The sequence below is a fragment of the Pan troglodytes genome, chromosome 18, assembly GCF_028858775.2.
Source record: "Pan troglodytes isolate AG18354 chromosome 18, NHGRI_mPanTro3-v2.0_pri, whole genome shotgun sequence".
Lineage (NCBI taxonomy): Eukaryota > Metazoa > Chordata > Mammalia > Primates > Hominidae > Pan > Pan troglodytes.
The window spans coordinates 70,626,837-70,644,594 of NC_072416.2; the positions used below are offsets into that span (position 1 = coordinate 70,626,837).

The window sequence follows — 17,758 nt, forward strand, 5'->3', positions numbered from 1 at the left end:
CTGACTCTATATTCAAAAGAATTCATATCAACCTTCCTTAATTTCTTCAACCTACCACGTTTGTGGGATGGGTCCCGGGAAACAAGGTAGGACCAAGTCGGTGTTTTTTCATTCACCCTTATCTCTATACCCAGCAATGCCTGGCATACAACAGAGGCTCAGTCCGGTTGGAAGAATTGAATGGGGGATAAACATAGCCTCTGCCTTCAAAGAGTTCAGAATAGGGGCAGAAATAAAAACTGTAACACGAGTAAGTAATGCCTGTATTGTCATCTTCTGTCTGCAGTGGAGAAGATCCAGCCCTCAGAAGCATAAAAGCTGTCCGCAGAACCAGCCCTGCAGGTACTTTAGGAGAAAAGCCAGTCAACTCCTAGTAATAACAGGTAACATTGGGAGGGTTCTGTGTGCCAGGCACTGTGCTATGTGCTTTCTGTGTATTTACTCATTTAATTCTTCAACAGCCCGTAAGCATTGGGTCTTTTTATTATCTAATAATCCCGTTTTTTATAAATGGGGCACAGAGAGGATAAGGAACTTGTTCAAGGTAACACAGCTAGCAAAGAGAGGAGCCAGGATTCAAACCCAGGCCAAGCCCTTGACCACCCTGGGGTGCTACCTCTCCCACATGACAAACTACACAGAATTCTCAAGACTCCCTCACATGTGCTGGGCACAGTGGCTCATGCCTATAATCCCAGCACTTGGGAGGACATGCTGGAGGATTGCTTGAAGCCAAGAGTTCAAGGTGAGCCTGGGCAACATAGGGAGATCCATCTCTACAAAAATAAAAAAATAAGAAGTTAGCCAGGCATAGTGGTATGCACCTATAGTTCCAGCTACTCAGGGGACTGAGTGGGGAGGATCACTTGAGCCTGGGAGAGGCTGCAGTGAGCTCTGATTGCGCCACTGTACTCCAGCCTGGGCAACAGAGCAAGACCCTGTCTCAAAAATAAAATAAAAAAGATTCCCTCACATAATCAGCATCAAGGGCTCACCATTAGAGTCACTTTTAAGGGTCATCTGGAGACAGATCTTTCACTGGGTTAAGGCATTTCTTACCTGGAAGGGATAACAAACTTGCTAGCTAACCACATTAGCCAGGCTAAGGGTGTCAATTGTACATGGCTATGGAAGCCCATTAAGAACCTTGTGTATCAGATTTAAACCATGAATGAGGCAGTGATGCCCAGCAAAGAGGATAAGGAGGACCTTAAAGCACTGGCACCCAAGGCTGGAGAAGCCTGAGGCTGCAAAGAATTGAAGGTTTTCTCCAAGCATGACCCCTGTGTTGGCCTTGGGGGCACTGGAGCAATCTGAAACCACGTGGACCGTGGCTGGGAAGCACGTTAGGAAACAGATCAAGTAAACTACCTGACAAAGCATTTGGGCAAGAGTGCCCTGGGTGCCAGCCAGATGCAAAGAGGAGTTGAACCATGCACCCTGGTCATAGCACAGATCTCCAGAAGGAATGGATTTAAATGGAGCTCTGCTTTTCAGCAGTCAGTGCAAGAAATCAGGGACTTGCATAAACTTGCCAAGCCCCAAAGCAAATCCCCTTCCACTAAAGAAGCGCTGGGCTTGTCGTAGGATGTGACCCACTGGATGCTGGCAGGCGGTTCTTCTGAGAGACTGAGAGATGCTGGAAAACTCAGCATCTCAGTGAATGATTGAAAGAACAAGGGAGTAAAAGAACATGAAGGTGGTCCAACCTATTCACACACACACACCTATGTGTGTATAGATATTTGTATATATGTGTTTTTATTTTTAAATGATTCTGTCAGGGTCTCAGATAGAGGTGAAATTCTAACCTACTCAGAGTCATTTCTTTTAGGTTCCCAGACCTGGGATCCACATTTTTTGCTCTACTGAGGTAGGAAGGTGTCACTAGATCCATTAAGAACTGCAAATTCAACATCTGTGAGAATGGTTGAAGCTCAAAAGACTGGCCAGCTTCTCAAATACCCAGTGACTGAAATACCTAACTGGCCAGCTTCTCAAATAGCCAAGGCAGTGCCAAGGTTACTACTCAGGAGAATGTCTTCCATGTGCCTGGGGCAGACAGGAAGTGTTCTGACCCTCTGCCCACAGCTTTGTTCCTGTACCCACCAACTCAAGTGATTAATGGGGTGGCAGGTGGTGCAGCAGCCAAGTGACCTTCACACACTGTAACTCCTTTTGTTTCCTATGGGACACTTTCCAGATGGGGTTTTCAGCACTCAGGAAACCTCTTTGTGGCTGGCAGTAATGCAAGAAGTGCAGTGTTTATCCATTTCCTCTCCTGAAGCCCTGCCCTTTGGAGCCTCGTCCTTGTATTGCTGCCCCGTCCTTATATTGCTGCCCAGGTATTTCACAAATTCCAGATCATTCCCACACTGTTCCTGCACACACAGCGCTATGCCCTGTCCCCTGGTGTCCTCTTGCATGTGACAAGCCACAGTGACTTTATTTCCTACGTGTCTAACCACAAGGCTCTTACAGAAATTTTCCCTGACTGCCAAGACTCATTCAACATCATAGGTGGCCCAGACTAGAGGGTAGGTAACATTATCATCTCAGAATGTTCTTATGGTGTGTTGGGACCGGAGATCTGTACCTGGAGGAAAAAGAGAAATCCTGAAACATGTTTTAGCCAAGTAGTAAGCACATAACATCTCTTCCAAGCAAATATAAAACTATAGTAGACCTCAATCTGGCTTCTTTATTAGCTAGGATTAAATTTGACTAAGTGACTTAACAGGGATTAAAGCACACAAGGTCCCAGCCTGGGCAACAGAGTGAAACCCCATGCCTACAAAAAATACAAAAATTAGCCAGGTGTGGTGGCACACACCTGTAGTCCCAGATGCTCTGGAGGCTGAGGTGGGAGGATCACTTGAGCCCAGGAGATTGAGGCTGCAGTGAGCCATGATCATGCCAGTGTACTCCAGCCTGGGTGACAGAGCAAGTGAGACCTCGTCTAAAAAATTTTTTTGAAATTTTTAATTAAACACACACACACACACACACACACACACACACATACACAAGGTTCTGTTTTCTCAAGTAAAAGAGGTAGGGAAGTAGGCAGACAGAGCTGGTATTAGTGTCAGCATTAAGCTGTTTCCAGCTTTTGCCTCCATCATCCCTGCAGAATGACCCTGATCTTTAGGTCTAAAATGGATGCCAGAGCTCCAGCCATCATACCCATATTCCAGGCAGCAGCAGACTTTCCAGAAACTTCACACAATACTTTCACATATATGTCATTGAATAGAACTTGGTCACTGGACCACATCCAACTATACTGGAAATCATGAAATGTCTTTATGCTGGGAATCCAGAACATGGAACCATTGATATGGTTTGGCTGTGTCCCCACCAAAATCTTATCTTGAATTGTAGTTCCCATAATCCCCACGTGTCATGGAAGGGACCTGGTGGAAGGTAATTGAATCAGGGGGCAGTTATCCTCATGCTGTTCTCATGATAGTGAGTTCTCATGAGATCTGATGGTTTTATAAGGGGCTTTCCCCCAACCTTCACTCTGCACTTCTCAATCTGCCGCCATGTGAAGAAGAACATGTTTGCTTCTCCCTTCCACCATGATTGTAAGTTTCCTGAGAACTCCCCAGCCATGCTGAACTGTGAGTCAATTAAACCTCTTTCCTTTATAAATTACCCAGTCTCAGGTATGTCTTTATTAGCAGCATGAGAATAGACTAAAACAGCCATCTACAAGATAACTGGCCTGATCTTATGAGAGGTTACTGTTCTAGATTAAAAGAAACTAGCTGGGTGCGGTGGCTCAATGCCTGTAATCCCAGCACTTTGGCAGGCCAAGGTGGGCGGATCACCTGAGGTCAGGAGTTTGAGACCAGCTGGCCAGCATGGTGAAACCCTGTCTCTACTAAAAATACAAAAAAAATTAGCTGGGTGTGGTGGCAGCCGCCTGTAATCCCAGCTACTCGGGAAGCTGAGGCAGGAGAATCACTTGAACCCAGGAGGTGGAGGTTGCAGTGAGCAGAGATTGCGCATTGCACTCCAGCCTGGGCAACAGAGTGAGACTCCCTCTCAAAAAAAAAAAAAAAAAAAAGGCCGGGCACAGTGGCTCATGCCTGTAATCCCAGCACTCTGGGAGGCCAAGGCTGCTGGATCATGAGGTCAGGAGATCGAGACCATCCTGGCTAACACAGTGAAACCCTGTCTCTACTAAAAAATACAAAAAATTAGCCAGGCGTAGTGGCAGGCGCCTGTAGTCCCAGCTACTCGGGAGGCTGAGGCAGAAGAGTGGCGTGAATGCAGGAGGCGGAGCTTGCAGTGAGCCGAGATCGCTCCACTGCACTCCAGCCTGGGCAACAGAGCTAGACTCCGTCTCAAAAAATAAAAATAAATAAAATAAAATAAAATAAATAAAAGAAACTAAAGAGGCATATGGATGAGTGTTGATTGGATATGGAAGATATTTTGGATACAACAGGAGAAATTTGAACATGAACTCAGTGTTAGATGATATTAGCAAATCATGGTTAATGCTCTTATGTGTGATTATAGACTTACGGTTACATAGGAGCATGTACTTAGATAATGCAGGTTACAAAGTACTTAGGAGTGAATCAAAATACACAATAAAAATAGGTTAAAAGATTGGCAGAGCCAACAGGGAAAAGATAGTAAGAATTACTGAGTGTAGGTGGAAGGAGTATGGATATCTATTATACTATTCTTTCTGATTTTCTGTATATCTAAATTTCCTTTTTTTTGAGACAGAGTCTTGCTCTGTCACCCAGGCTGGAGTGCAGTGGCACAATCCTGGCTCACTGTAGCCTCTGCCTCCCAGGTTCAAGCAATTCTCCTGCCTCAGACTCCTGAGTAGCTGGGACTACAGACATGCACCACCATGCTTGGCTGTTATTTGTTTTTTTAGTAGAGACAGGGTTCCCCATGTTGCCTAGACTGGTCTAGAACTCCTGGCCTCAAGTGATCAGCCCATCTTGGCCTCCCTAAGTGCTGAGATTACAGGCATGAGCCACCATGCCCAGCCTAAAATTCCTTATAATACAAATTACACAAATTACAGGAGGGTAATTATCTATTTGGGCTGACTGTTCCTCAGCTTTCTCATGTGAGGCCGATGGCCTCCTGGTGAAAATGAGTGAGGTTCCTGGCAGTATTCTGGAACCAGTCAACACAAAGGGTCTGAGGAGTGGGTTGAAGCCCATGGTCTCAGCCAAGATGGATCTCAGAGCTTGTGGATGTGGGGAGAGAAAGCTGCCCTCCAGCCTCAGCTTCTCCGATAGTCTTCTGTCATCACCCAGCACTGCTGCAAGGATCCACAAATCCCATCACTTATGTGAGATAACAACATGGCAGAAGACAGAAAATGAATCTAAGACATCTTATATAGTGGAGACATCAGTACTCTGTCAGGACATGACTGGGTGGAGTAGAACAAATGCCAGACTTGAGATTAGGGGAATTTGTTGCCCCCTCCACCATTTCTGCCCATATCACCTTGGAGCAGGTGCTTAATCTGTTTCCTCGCCTGTAAAATGGGGATTGTAATTGCCACCCTCACCTACTCCACAGAGCTGTCTGAGGCTCAAATAAGATAATGTGTGTGATTTCTGGAAAATGTGCAAGACCATTTGGAAGAAAACCTTCTTGTCCCTGAACTACTGCTTCATCCTGTTAGGCTCGCATACAATTATCCACAGACCCCAGAACCAGGTGAACTTTTCCAAAACCCTGCTTGTGGTGGCTGAAAAATATCTCCACAAATTATTGGACATTCCTCCCTTCAAAAGTGGAAGCCCTTCCCTTGAGTGGTGGGCTGGACTAAATGACTTGCTTCTAACATAGGGTTGCCAGAGAAAATATATGATACCCAACGAAATTTGAGTTCAGATAAACAACAAATAAATTTTAGAATAAGTATGTCCTGAATACTGCATGGGATAGACGATAGACTTATACTAAAAGTGTATTCATTGTTTATCTCAAATTCAAATTTAACTGGGCATCCTTTTGTTTTAGTTTTGCTTAAACTAGCAACTCTATTCCAATGTGTAGAATGAGGCTGGGCACAGTAGCTCATGCTTGTAATCCTAGCACTTTGGAAGGCCAAGGCTGGAGGATCACTGGAACCCAGGAGTTCGAGACCAGCCTGGGCAACATAGTAAGATCCAATCTCTACAAAAAATACAAAACTTAGGGAGCCCTAGTGGCACGTGCCTGTAGTCCCAGCTACTCAGGAGGCTGAGGTGGGAGGATTGCTTGAGCCTGGGAGGTTGCAGTGAGCCGTGATCATGCCGTTGCACTCCAGCCTGGGTGACAGAGCAAGACCCTGTCTCCATAAATAAAATTAGAATGAATGTGGCATAAGTAATGATGTGTGACTTCCAAGACTAGGTCATAAAGGCACTGTAGCTTCCACCTTGCTCCCTCTTAGATCACTCATGCTGGAGGAGCTGGATGCCATGTTGTGAGAACACTCAAGCAGCCCTATGGAGAGGTTCACCTACACTTCCTGCCAACAGCTTGCATCGGGAGGAGATGCTCATACCCTGGAGGCTCCAGTTCTATTGAATCCTGGCCGTATGGTTTAGGGAAGTTATTTAATCTCTCAAAGCCCTTGTTTTATCTGTAACTATGGGTATACTAATATCTATTTTCAGGACCCATTTGTGATAATCAGAAATATAAAAATAATAGCTAACATTTATTAGAAATTTAGAATATGCTAAGCACTATTCTAAGCACTTCACATTTAATCCGTGTAGTAACCCTCTGAGATCGGTGCTGTCCTTATTCCCATTTTACACATTGGGAAACTGAGGCACACAAAATTTACATGATCACCCACAGCTAATAAGTACATAATCTGATGGGCACATAACATGCATCCTTTTTTTTTTTTTTTTTTTGAGACAGAGTCTTGCTCTTGTTGCCCAGGATGGAGTGCAATGGCCTAATCTCGGCTCACTGCAAACTTCTGCCCCCCGGGTTCAAGTGATTCTCCTGCCTCAGCCTCCCAAGTAGCTGGGATTACAGGCATGCACCACCATGCGCAGCTAATTTTTGTATATTTTGTAGAGATGGGTTTTTGCCATGTTGCCCAGGCTGGCCTCGAACTCCTAAGCTCAAGCAGTCCTCCCGCCTTGGCCTCCCAAAGTGCTGGGATTACAGGCTTGAGCCACTGCACCCAGCCTGCATCCTTTTATTTTTTTTGAGACAGAGTCTTGCTCTGTCGCTCAGGCTGGAGTGAAGTGGCGCCATCTTGGCTCACTGCACCCTCCACCTCTCAGGTTCAAATGATTCTCCTAGGCAGCCTCCCGAGTTGCTGGGACTAGATATAGGTGCGCACGACCACGCCCGGCTAATTTTTGTATTTTTAGTAGAGATGGGGTTTCGCCATGTTGCCCAGGCTGGTCTCAAAATTCTGGCCTCAAGTAATCTGCCCACCTCAGCCTCTCAAAGTGCTGGGATTACAGGTGTGAGCCACCATGCCTGGCCAATATTTATCTTTTTAAAAGTTGCTGTTGAGGCTGGGCGCGGTGGCTCACACCTGTAATCCCAGCACTTTGGGAGGCCGAGGTGGCGGATCACTTCAGGTCAGGAGTTGGAGACCAGCCTGGCCAACATGGTGAAACCCCATCTCTACTAAAAATACAAAAAATTAGCTGGGCGTGGTGGCGAGCGCCTGTAATCCTAGCTACTCTGGAGGCTGAGGTGGGAGAATCGCTGGAACTCGGGAGGCAGAGGTTCCAGTGAGCTGAGATCGCGCCACTGCCTGCACTCCAGCCTAGGAAACAGAGTAAGACTCCATCTCAAAAATAATTAATTAATTAATTAATTTTTAAAAATTTGCTGTTAGCATATCATTGAACCCTCCAAACCACTGTTTTTACAGTTGAGAAAACAGGGCCTCAGGGAGGTTAGGTAAATCTTACAAGGCTGACTCCAATGTCTATACTTCCACCCTATACCCCCAGTGAGTCTGGGGTCAATAGCACACCCTCTGGTGCCCTCCTGCCCCACCCCTGGATGGAATGGGCCATTTTCCTGATATACCCCTAAGTCCTCCGCTGGTGCTCCTCGTTCGTGGACATTACTAATCACTACCAAGGATTGGTATTGTCAAATTTTGCCCCCAGACAAGATCGACCTGAGGGATGCATCTAAATTAAACTATGCACACAATTAGAACAAAGAGGAGTCTGGATTTCTCAAAAATACTAAGAGGCTTTCCTTTAATCAGCATTTTTGAAAGCTCCAGACGCAATTGGCAGTCTCTAAATTTTTAAAGGAGACTAACCGGAACAATTAACCAATGTCTGTAAAACAGAGAGCCCTGTATCTCCCTGCTCCCCCACTTGCATTCCACCTCCATTTTTTCCATCTCACCACCACTCTCTTTGCCTGGAATATTGCAGGGACCCTGAGGGTACCAGCAAAAGCCCTTTGAGCCCCTCCAGCTCCTCCAAGATTGCAGACAACTGGCTGCATTTCTCCTGAGTCTCAGACTTCCCACATAATTCCGGTCCTGAGTTCTGTTCGGCTAGATATTCTCACTCCTCGATGAAGTCGTGAGTTTTTCCTTGAGACTTTTTGTTTCTCAGGAAGGGGGTAATCACTCTGGGGTTCTCCCCTGTGTGCACGTGGATAACTGTATGCCATTTCTCTTGCTCAACTCCTTTGTGAGGTGATTTTTCAGTGAACTTTCAGAAGGCAAAGGGGAAGCTTTCCCTTGGACCCTACAGTTTTGGTGCTGTGGGCAGGCTCACCAAAGCCACTCTGCTCTTCTAGAAGCCACAGTGAAGGGAACCCAGGGCTTGACAACGGGCAAAAGGGTAAGAATTCCTCAACAGTCAGGCTCCCAGCCTGTCTTCCTGTGAAACCCAGTTGAGCAGACAGGAAAAAAATAACCGTTTATCTCCTCTACATAATCTCAATTAATGGGAGTGATATGGTTTGGCTCTGTGTTTCCACAAAACTCTCACCTTGAATTGTAGTAATCCCCATGTGTCATGGGAGGAACCCAGTGGGAGGTAATTGAATCATGGGGGCAGATTTTTCCCATGCTGTTCTGATAGTGAATAAGTCTCACAAGATCTGATGGTTTTATAAAGGGGAGTTCCACTGCACACGCTCTCTCTTGCCTGCCGCCATGTATGACATCCCTTTGCGCTTCCTTCATCTTCCACCCTGATTGTGAGGCCTTCCCAGCCATGTGAAACTGTGAGTCCATTAAATGTCTTTTCTTTATAAATTACCCAGTCTCACGTATGTCTTTGTTATGCTTTTTTTTTTTTTTGTCTTTTTTTTTTTTTTCCTTTTTCTGGAGAACAGGGTCTCGCTATATTGCCCAGGCAGGTCTCAAACTCCTGGGCTCAAGCTATCCTCCCACCTCTTGCCTCCCTGAGAGCTGGGATTACAGGGGTGAGCCACCGCGCCTGGACTCAGGTATGTCTTTGTTAGCAGCAGAGAACTGACTTATTCAGGGAGGAAAGGATTTGTGTGACTAGTTTTGGGTGTAGAACTCTGGTGTGCTTTTTGGTAGTTTTTGGTATGCATATTCTTATTGTTTGATCCCTTTAACTGACTGAAATAGTGTTTTCCTTTGTTTTCATCTTTCTGTGTCGTTCTGTCACCAAGAGGGGTAGAACACAAGGCTAAGCCGCTAGAAGCCCGCTTATTCAACCCAGCCCTGCAGACTGCTCAGTTTGTGGTTCCGATCAACATACTTTTAGTGAGACAGGGTCTTGCTCTGCTGCTCAGGCTGGAGGGCAGTGGCACAATCATGGCTTACTGCAGCCTCAACCTCCAGGTCTCAAGCAGTCCTCTCACCTGAGCCTCCTGAGTAGCTGGGACTACAGGTGGTTGCCACCACACCTGGCCAGTTTTGAAATTTTTTATAGAGACAAGGTCTCTTTTCTGTCCCAATAAAAGTACACACACTAAAAAAAGCAACAGAGTCTCACTGTGTTGCCCAGGTTGGTCCTGAACTCCTGGTGTTACCGGTTGAAGGTGTCCAGGTTCTTGGAGTCTTGAACAAAGAATTGGACAAAATGCACAAACAGAGCAAGGAAAGAATGAAGCAACAAAAGCAGAGGTTTTTTGAAAATGAAGGTACACTCCACAGGGTGGGAGCGGGCCTGAGCACAGGGGCTCAAGAGCCCCATTATAGAATTTTCTGGGGTTTCAATACCCTCTAGGGGTTTCCATTGATTACTTGGTGTATGTCCTATGTAAATGAAGAGGATGAAGTAAAGTTAGAAAGTAATTTACTCAGTGTATGCCCTATGTAAATGGAGAGGGTATTTCCTGTCAGAGCTGAAGTGTTTCCATTTGATTTAGTTCTAGGAAGTCAGCATGAATTGGCCTTATGTTCCCTATCTCCAGACCCTATTCTCCTGCCTTACTGGGCTCAAGCAGTTCTCCCACCTTGGCCTCCCAAAGTGCTGGGATTACAGGTATGAGCTGCAGTGCCTGGCTTCAACACACATTTTGTTCTGAACATGTCAAGTTCTTGGAGGGGTTTGTCTTAAGAAGTCACTGTGGGGGCCGGGCGCAGTGGCTCATGCCTGTAATCCCAGCACTTTGGGAGGCTAAGGTGGGCAGATCACGAGGTCAAGAGTTTGAGACCAGCCTGGCCAACATAATGAAACCCTGTCTCTGCTAAAAGTACAAAAAATCAGCTGAGTGTGGTGGCACGTGCCTGTAGTCCCAGCTACCTGGGAGGCTGAGGCAGGAGAATCGCTGGAACCCGGGAGGCGGAGGTTGCAGTGAGCCGAGATCACGCCACTGCACTCCAGCCTGGGCGACAGAGCGAGACTCCGTCTCAAGAAAAAAAAAAAAGAAAAGAAGAAGTCGCTGTGGGGCTTCTCTCATCTCAACCCTTGTTGCCTGGTTAGTCCTGGGAAAGTCCAATTCCAGGAGGGTCTGCCCAGTGTCACAGATTGAGAGGTCTGTGACTAGCGACCCCCCACAGACTTATAGGTTGCTAGAGGCAGCATATGCACAAACACCGTCATCCTTAACCATCTGTGGCAACAAGAGTCTTTTGCCAACTTAGCCTATTCCTGGGAGTGAACTTTTTTGCGTAGGGGGATATTTGGCATTGCCTCTTCTATACCCTTTCCAGGAAACATCTGTTTCTTAACTGGTTTAAAAAAAACAAAAAACAAAACTTTCTCTACACCTGGAAAATTACATTCTGGACTTTCCGTAAAGAGGCTATTGGATTGTGCCATTATTGAAATGAGTACATGATTGAAAATTCTAAATGTCAATGGCCAGAAAACAGATCCTTTAAATTACCCTCCTAAATTTTAAAAATATCTTAGAGATCTCTCATTCTAAACAAATGCTTTCTTTGTATTTATAAGAAGATTAAGTTAAAATATAAAGACACTTAATAGTTTCATGGCTAGCCTTAGAAATTCTCTTGACAAAATTAAAGAGCAAAAACATGATCTAAAACAAAGTTAAAATATTTTTTATGCTCAAACTGCCTGCTTTTGATCCCCTGTAGGATTTACAAAAAGCCCTCCACTCTGTGGTCTAGTGGCTGAGATTCTGGGCTCTTGTGGCTGTAGCCCAGGTTCAATTCCGAGTCAGGGAAGCAATCCCATTTGTTTTAAATTGTTTGACTATTGACCTTTTTTGGGTACCCATTTGTTATTGATCCTTTTTCCTTCCATGGACGCTTAGGAGTGTCATGGCTAGCCTTGGAAATTCTCTTCACAAAATTAAAGAGCAAAAATGTAACCTAAAACATGATTTGATTTCCCGTCTTTTTCCTTCTGTAGGGCATATGGGACCTTTGGGCCTTTATGCATAGGTGCTCAGCTGAGAAGCTGAGATCCTAGAAAATATGACCAGTTAGAAGTATAAGTTGTATTCCATTTGTGGCTAAAAAGACTTTTTATCTTTGAGCTGACTTTGGGGTAGTTCTGGATCTTGTGAGGACTGCTTTGCACCTCTTGGAGATGCCTGGTTCATCTTTGACTAACCAAGTCATAACCTTGGTTAAGGGTTATTGCTTTTGGTAAACTATTTGAAAAGGTACCTTTGGTTCAAAAGAAAAAACAAGCTAACTAAAGTGTTTATAAAAGATAGGTCCTCAGGTAAAAATAGACTTCCTAAGTCCAAGCATAGAAAAGGCTGCTTTTACCCTGTTAAAGGGCTCAATAATCTAATCAAGAAACAGCCTAATTTAAAAAGACCAGTCTAATTAGATTGGTCTCCAAAATATTTTCTGGAATTTAGCTGGCTATTTTGAAATTCTTTGTAAAATAAATTTACATATATAAAAAATCTCCATTCATAAGGGCATCTGCATCCCCGCACTTAAACCACTAGAAACTTTCCAACAAGGAAGATGTCCTAAAGTTTACCTAACAAACCTTAAATTTGTTTAAGACACTTTTCCTGGAAAGCTTGTCTTGAATGGGCTTTTACCTACCCCTTTTTGTCTTGGCAAATAATGGTGTTTATATCTAAGTTCTGTGTCTTTGAAATGTAAATTTTTACCAAAGAAGTCCTGTCTTGGAGAGTACAAATTTCAGGTTGCCTAGCTAACAACTGCTTAGAGCTTGATAGTCTGTCTGCAGGGGGGAGAAAAACTATTTGAAAACTGGCAAATGAAGAATCTTGTAAAGCTATAAAATCTTCTTCTGTCTGTATGTTTATATGTGTCATGTGTATGTGATATTTCACTACCAAAATATATGAAAGAGCTCTAATTAGTTGGCTTAATGAAAAAGTAAGTGCTTAAATCAAAATACTGTATCAGAAAAATAGAAACTAACTCAAATGCTTTTTAGCTCATGTGACTCTAGTAATCTCTGGTAAATAAAACTGGTTTAAATTGTTGGCAAAATAAAATTAAATGTCTTCAGAATTGTCCGTATTAAATTTGACTCAGACTTCTTGCCTGAATGTACTGGTCAGACAGATTTAGTTAATTTCTGTAGATGTTTTTGTTTTTGCTTTTGTTTTTGTTTTTGTTGAGACGGAGTCTCACTCAGTCACCCAGACTGGAGTGCAGTGGTGCGATCTCAGCTCACTGCAACCTCCAACTCCCTGGTTCAAGCGATTCTTCTGCCTCAGCCTCCCGAGTAGCTGGGACTACAGGCACATGCCACCACGGCCAGCTAATTTTTGTATTTTTAGTAGAGACGGGGTTTCACCATGTTGGCCAGGATGGTCTCAATCTCGTGACCTCGTGATCCACCCACCCTGGCCTCCCAAAGTACTGGGATTACAGGTGTGAACCACTGCACCCAGCCTGTAGATGTTTTAAGGTCATAAAACTGTTGCTTGTTTTGTCTGTGAGGTAAAGTTGTGAGGGTTGGCTGTTGGGCTCCCCAAAGCCTTGGGCATATCTTACTGTCAGCTTCTTTTCGGTTTTGAGCATCTGGAGTCTAGGGTCTGGACAGGCTGGCCATGGTGGGACCTGGGGACATGTCCTCAGTTCCTGACCACCAGCTTAAGGCAGAACCAAGCCCAATATGGCCCCATTCTCCCTGGCCGAGTTTTGCCTCCTTGCCATGCTGGGATGGGTTGGATTCTCCAGGCATTATGTTCACAACTCTGTCCTGTCCTGAGCTCTATACTTGGTATGTAAATTTGGGACCCCAACAAGGCCTGCCCTTCATAGCTGTCCTTGGGTGCCACATGGACACGTGAGATGCCAGACAACAGAAAAAAACATTAGGAAGGGTACCTGGGTCGTCATTTCAAATTATTAATTTAAAAATCTTAAAATCATGCTATGTTAAATAATAGGTAATCATAGAATGTCTAAGTCACCTATATGGTATAGAAAACAATATATTTCGATCTGTTAATAAAAAATTGAGGAAACAAAATGGTTTTCATCTACAAATACTGATATAAAATAATTCAACGGCACTTCCTAAGTTTTCCACTAGAAATTAGGGCTACTAAGAGTTAAAATTATAGTTAATATATATAAGTAAAACTACTAGATATGCCTGTAATCCCAGCACTTTGGGAGGCTGAGGCAGGTGGCTCACCTGAGGTCAGGAGTTTGAGACCAGCCTGGCCAACATGGTGAAACCCTGTCTCTACTAAAAATATAATAATTAGCCAGATATGGTGGCAGGCTCCTGTAATCCCAGCTACTCTGGAGGTTGAGGCAGGAGAATCACTTGAATCTGGGAGGCGGAGGTTGCAGTGAGCCGAGATCACACCATTGCACTCCAGCTTGTGCAACAAGTGTGAAACTCAGTCTCAAAAAATATATATATATCTAGCAGGTGTCTGCCCACTTTACACTCTGCTTGGCCCAAGTTGTTCAATTGTCATAAGTTTCTTAGCCACATGAGTCCCACCGGGGGACTAGATGGTCCCAGGGCAGGTAGCCACACCATGCTGGCAACAATATGTGATAGAGCATAAATTGGTCATCAGTGCTGCCTATGGCAAGTTTCTACCAAAAGGGGGAAAATGACGAGTTATACCCCCAGTTGACAGACAAGATGGACTCCCTGAGGCTCAGAAGTTAAAAGCAGAACCAAGAGGCCATGGCAGGGTGAGGGAGTGGTAACACTGTGTCCTTGGAAAGTGTTGCAAAATCTGTTTTTCTGCAACCAAGTCAAAGAACAGTGCCTGAAAACAGCCGTACCTGGAAATTCCCAAACTGACCACCAGCCGACCACCAGGTCCCAACTGACCAACCACCTGGAACCAGCCAATGAAGAGACTGGTGATTTGGGGCTTAAACGTCATTCAATCAAGACTGTTCCTGGCCAGGCACGATGGCTCACACCTGTAATCACAGCACTTTTGGAGGCTGAAGCAGGAGGATCACTTGATCTCAGTAGTTTGAGACCAGTCTGAGTGAGACTCCATGTCTACAAAAAATGTTTTAAATAGCCAAGCATGGTGGTGCACACTCAGGAGGCTGAGGCGGGAGGACTCTTTGAGCCTGGGAGTTCAAGGTTGCAGTGAGCCATGATTGTGTCACTGCACTCTAGCATGGGTGACAAAGCAAGACACTTAAGACTGTTCCTCACTCCTCTCCTGTGGTTTTTTGCCTTTATAACGTCCTACTCTCTCACACATTCTCTGAGCGCACTTTCATTTTACACCAAAGCCTGTGTCTCCCCAATCTGCAGACTGCCTTCAGAAAACAAAGTTCTCCCTTTTGCCTCTGCAAATCTCGTGGTCTTTTGTTAACAGTATGGATTTAAATTAGAAGCCCTAATTCACATATGGCCCACAAACCAGTTTCAATGGACTGGCACAATATCAGTTAATGTCTTAAAAACTGGAGATGATCCACAAAACATGCAGATTTCTGCCTTCTCTTATTTTTATGTATTTATTTTTTAAGATGGAGTCTTGCTCTGTCGCCAGGCTGGAGTGCAGTGGCACGATCTCAGCTCACTGCAACCTCCGCCTCCCAAGTTCAAGTGATTCTCCTGCCTCAGCCTCCCAAGTAGCTGGGATTACAGGTGCATGCCACCACACCCAGCAAATTTTTCTATTTTTAGTAGAGACAGGGTTTCACCATGTTGGCCAGGATGGTCTTTTTTTTTTTTTCTTTTTTTTTTTTTTTGAGACGGAGTTTCACTCTTGTTGCCCAGGCTGGAGTGCAATGGCGCGATCTTGGGTCACTGCAACCTCTGCCTCCCAGGTTCAAGAGAGTCTTCTGCCTCAGCCTCCCTAGTAGCTGGGATTACAGGCATGTGCCACCATGCCCGGCTAATTTTGTATTTTTAGTAGAGACGGGGTTTCTCCATGTTGGTGAGGCTGGTCTTGAACGCCCGACCTCAGGTGATCTGCCTGCCTTGGCCTCCCAAAGTGCTGGGATTACAGGCGTGAGCCACCGTGCCCAGCGGCCAGGATTGTCTTGATCTCTTGACTTCATGATCCGCCCGCCTTGGCCTCCCAAAATGCTGGGATTACAGGCATGAGCTACCACGCCCGGCCTGCCTTCTCTTATTAAAGGCTGGCCAGTGTTGTGGGCAGCAAACTAGCTGGAGTGCAAGAGCAAGGTCTTCTTCCAGATGGAGCCCGTGCCTCCCATCTGCTGCTGAGAGCAGAGCTGAGTGAATCCTCGGTGTCCTGCCAACTTGATTTTCCTACCCAGGGGCACTGAGTAAGCACCACCAAGGAGCTACTGAGGTAGCCAAGTTACACCCTTGGCCTCCAAGATGGAAGTAAGCAAATCGTCTCCACGCTACATCACAGTTCCCCGCTTGTCCTTGAGACTGCCATTCTGACTGGATGTTTTCCTCATGGGGAAAACAGACTAAAAAAAGTATTGGCTACAGAACTTGACCCAGAAGCAGCCTATCAGAAAGTCAGTGGGGAAATGGATTCTTTCAAAACACTGAGTGTATGTGACCTGACGTACCTGCCCCTTTGAAGGAAGGTGGTGCATGTAGGAACCTCAGCCCTTTCTGATACAGAACTGAGCCTACGGTAGGAGAGAGAGGAGAGAAAGAGAGAAATGCATGTGGCAATCACTCTGGCTGCAGCCCGAAGTAACCTGCTAAACCCTCCATTTCTTTTTTTTTTTTTTTTTTTTTTTAAACCAAGGGAGAGCCATAATGCAAGCCATTCCTAGTGGAAAAGTTGAGAAGGAAGAACAGCTTATTCCAGACCAGTGAAATTGAAATTCCCATGTGGAACAACATAAGAGGAAAGAGGCCTTCCCTTACAAAGTTGGACAGCCCTCTCGCATGGCAATTTGGCGGTAAGTATCAACATGTTCAGTGTATATAACCTTTGCCCAAGCAATACCACTTCTGGGAATCTACAGAAATTCTACCAGAAGACCACAAAGATACATAAGCCCTGAGCACTGAAGCACTGTCTGATGTGAAAACCTGAAAATATCCTTTGTGTTTCCCATAAGCAAACATTGATGCATTTATGCCGTGAAAAGGGCTGTTAGAGCAAGGCCGATCTGAGGGATGAATATTGACGTATATCATTATGATGACACGTGAGAAAAGTAAGTCACAGAATAGGATTAGCTTATTGCTTATATTTAACTGATATGAAATTGGCAAGCAAAGACAATTATGCACTCCACACAAGAGTGAGTGATGTAAATAACATTTGGAATTCTGCACACCCTTCCACCATCCTTGGTCCCAGAGGGAGATGCGGGCATCATCAGTCTCCCAGGATTCCCAGCATTGAGAGCTGCTCTGGTGTCTGAGTGTGGCTTCCAGCATTAAGAAAAATAGGTATCCTTGGGCCGGGTGCGGTGGCTCACACCTGTAATCTCAGCTCTTTGGGAGGCCAAGATGGGTGGATTGCCTGAGGTCAGGGGTTCGAGACCAGCCTGGCCAACATGGTGAAACCCCGTCTCTACTAAAAATACAAAAATTAGCTAGGCACGCTGGCTCACGCCTGTAATCTCAGCACTTTGGGAGACTGAGGCGGCCAGATCATGAGGTCAGGAGATCGAACCATCCTGGCTAACATGGTGAAACCCTGTCTCTACTTAAAATACAAAAAAACTAGCCAGGCATGGTGGCAGGCGCCTGTAGTCCCAGCTACTCGGGAGGCTGAGGCAGGAGAATAGTGTGAACCCGGGAGGCGGAGCTTGCAGTGAGCTGAGATCGCACCACCGCACTCCAGCTGGGGCGACAGAGCAGGACTCCGTCTCAAAAAAAAAAAAAAAACAAAAACACACACACACACACACACACACACACAAATTAGCTGGGTGTGGTAGTGGGCACCTGTAATCCCAGCTACTTGGGAGGCTGAGGCAGAAGAATTGCTT

General features: G+C 45.3%; 1 protein-coding gene across 3 annotated transcripts in view; it reads left to right on the forward strand.

Annotated features, from left to right (window-relative positions):
• TXNL4B (thioredoxin like 4B) overlaps window positions 1–17,758 on the forward strand; it is a 100,108-nt gene that overhangs the window by 70,116 nt on the left and 12,234 nt on the right. Inside the window, exons 4-5 of one of the 3 annotated variants that reach the window (XR_008540062.2) lie at window positions 287–383; window positions 16,558–16,714. Coding sequence is in view for 2 of the 3 variants with exons in the window: in XM_009431224.5 (XP_009429499.1) it covers window positions 287–374 (88 nt within the window). In the remaining variant the exon portion in view is untranslated. Of the gene's footprint in view, window positions 1–286; window positions 3,892–6,430; window positions 6,545–16,557; window positions 16,715–17,758 lie in introns of those variants that run through there. The other 2 variants (XM_009431224.5, XM_063797375.1) reach the window with 2 other exon arrangements.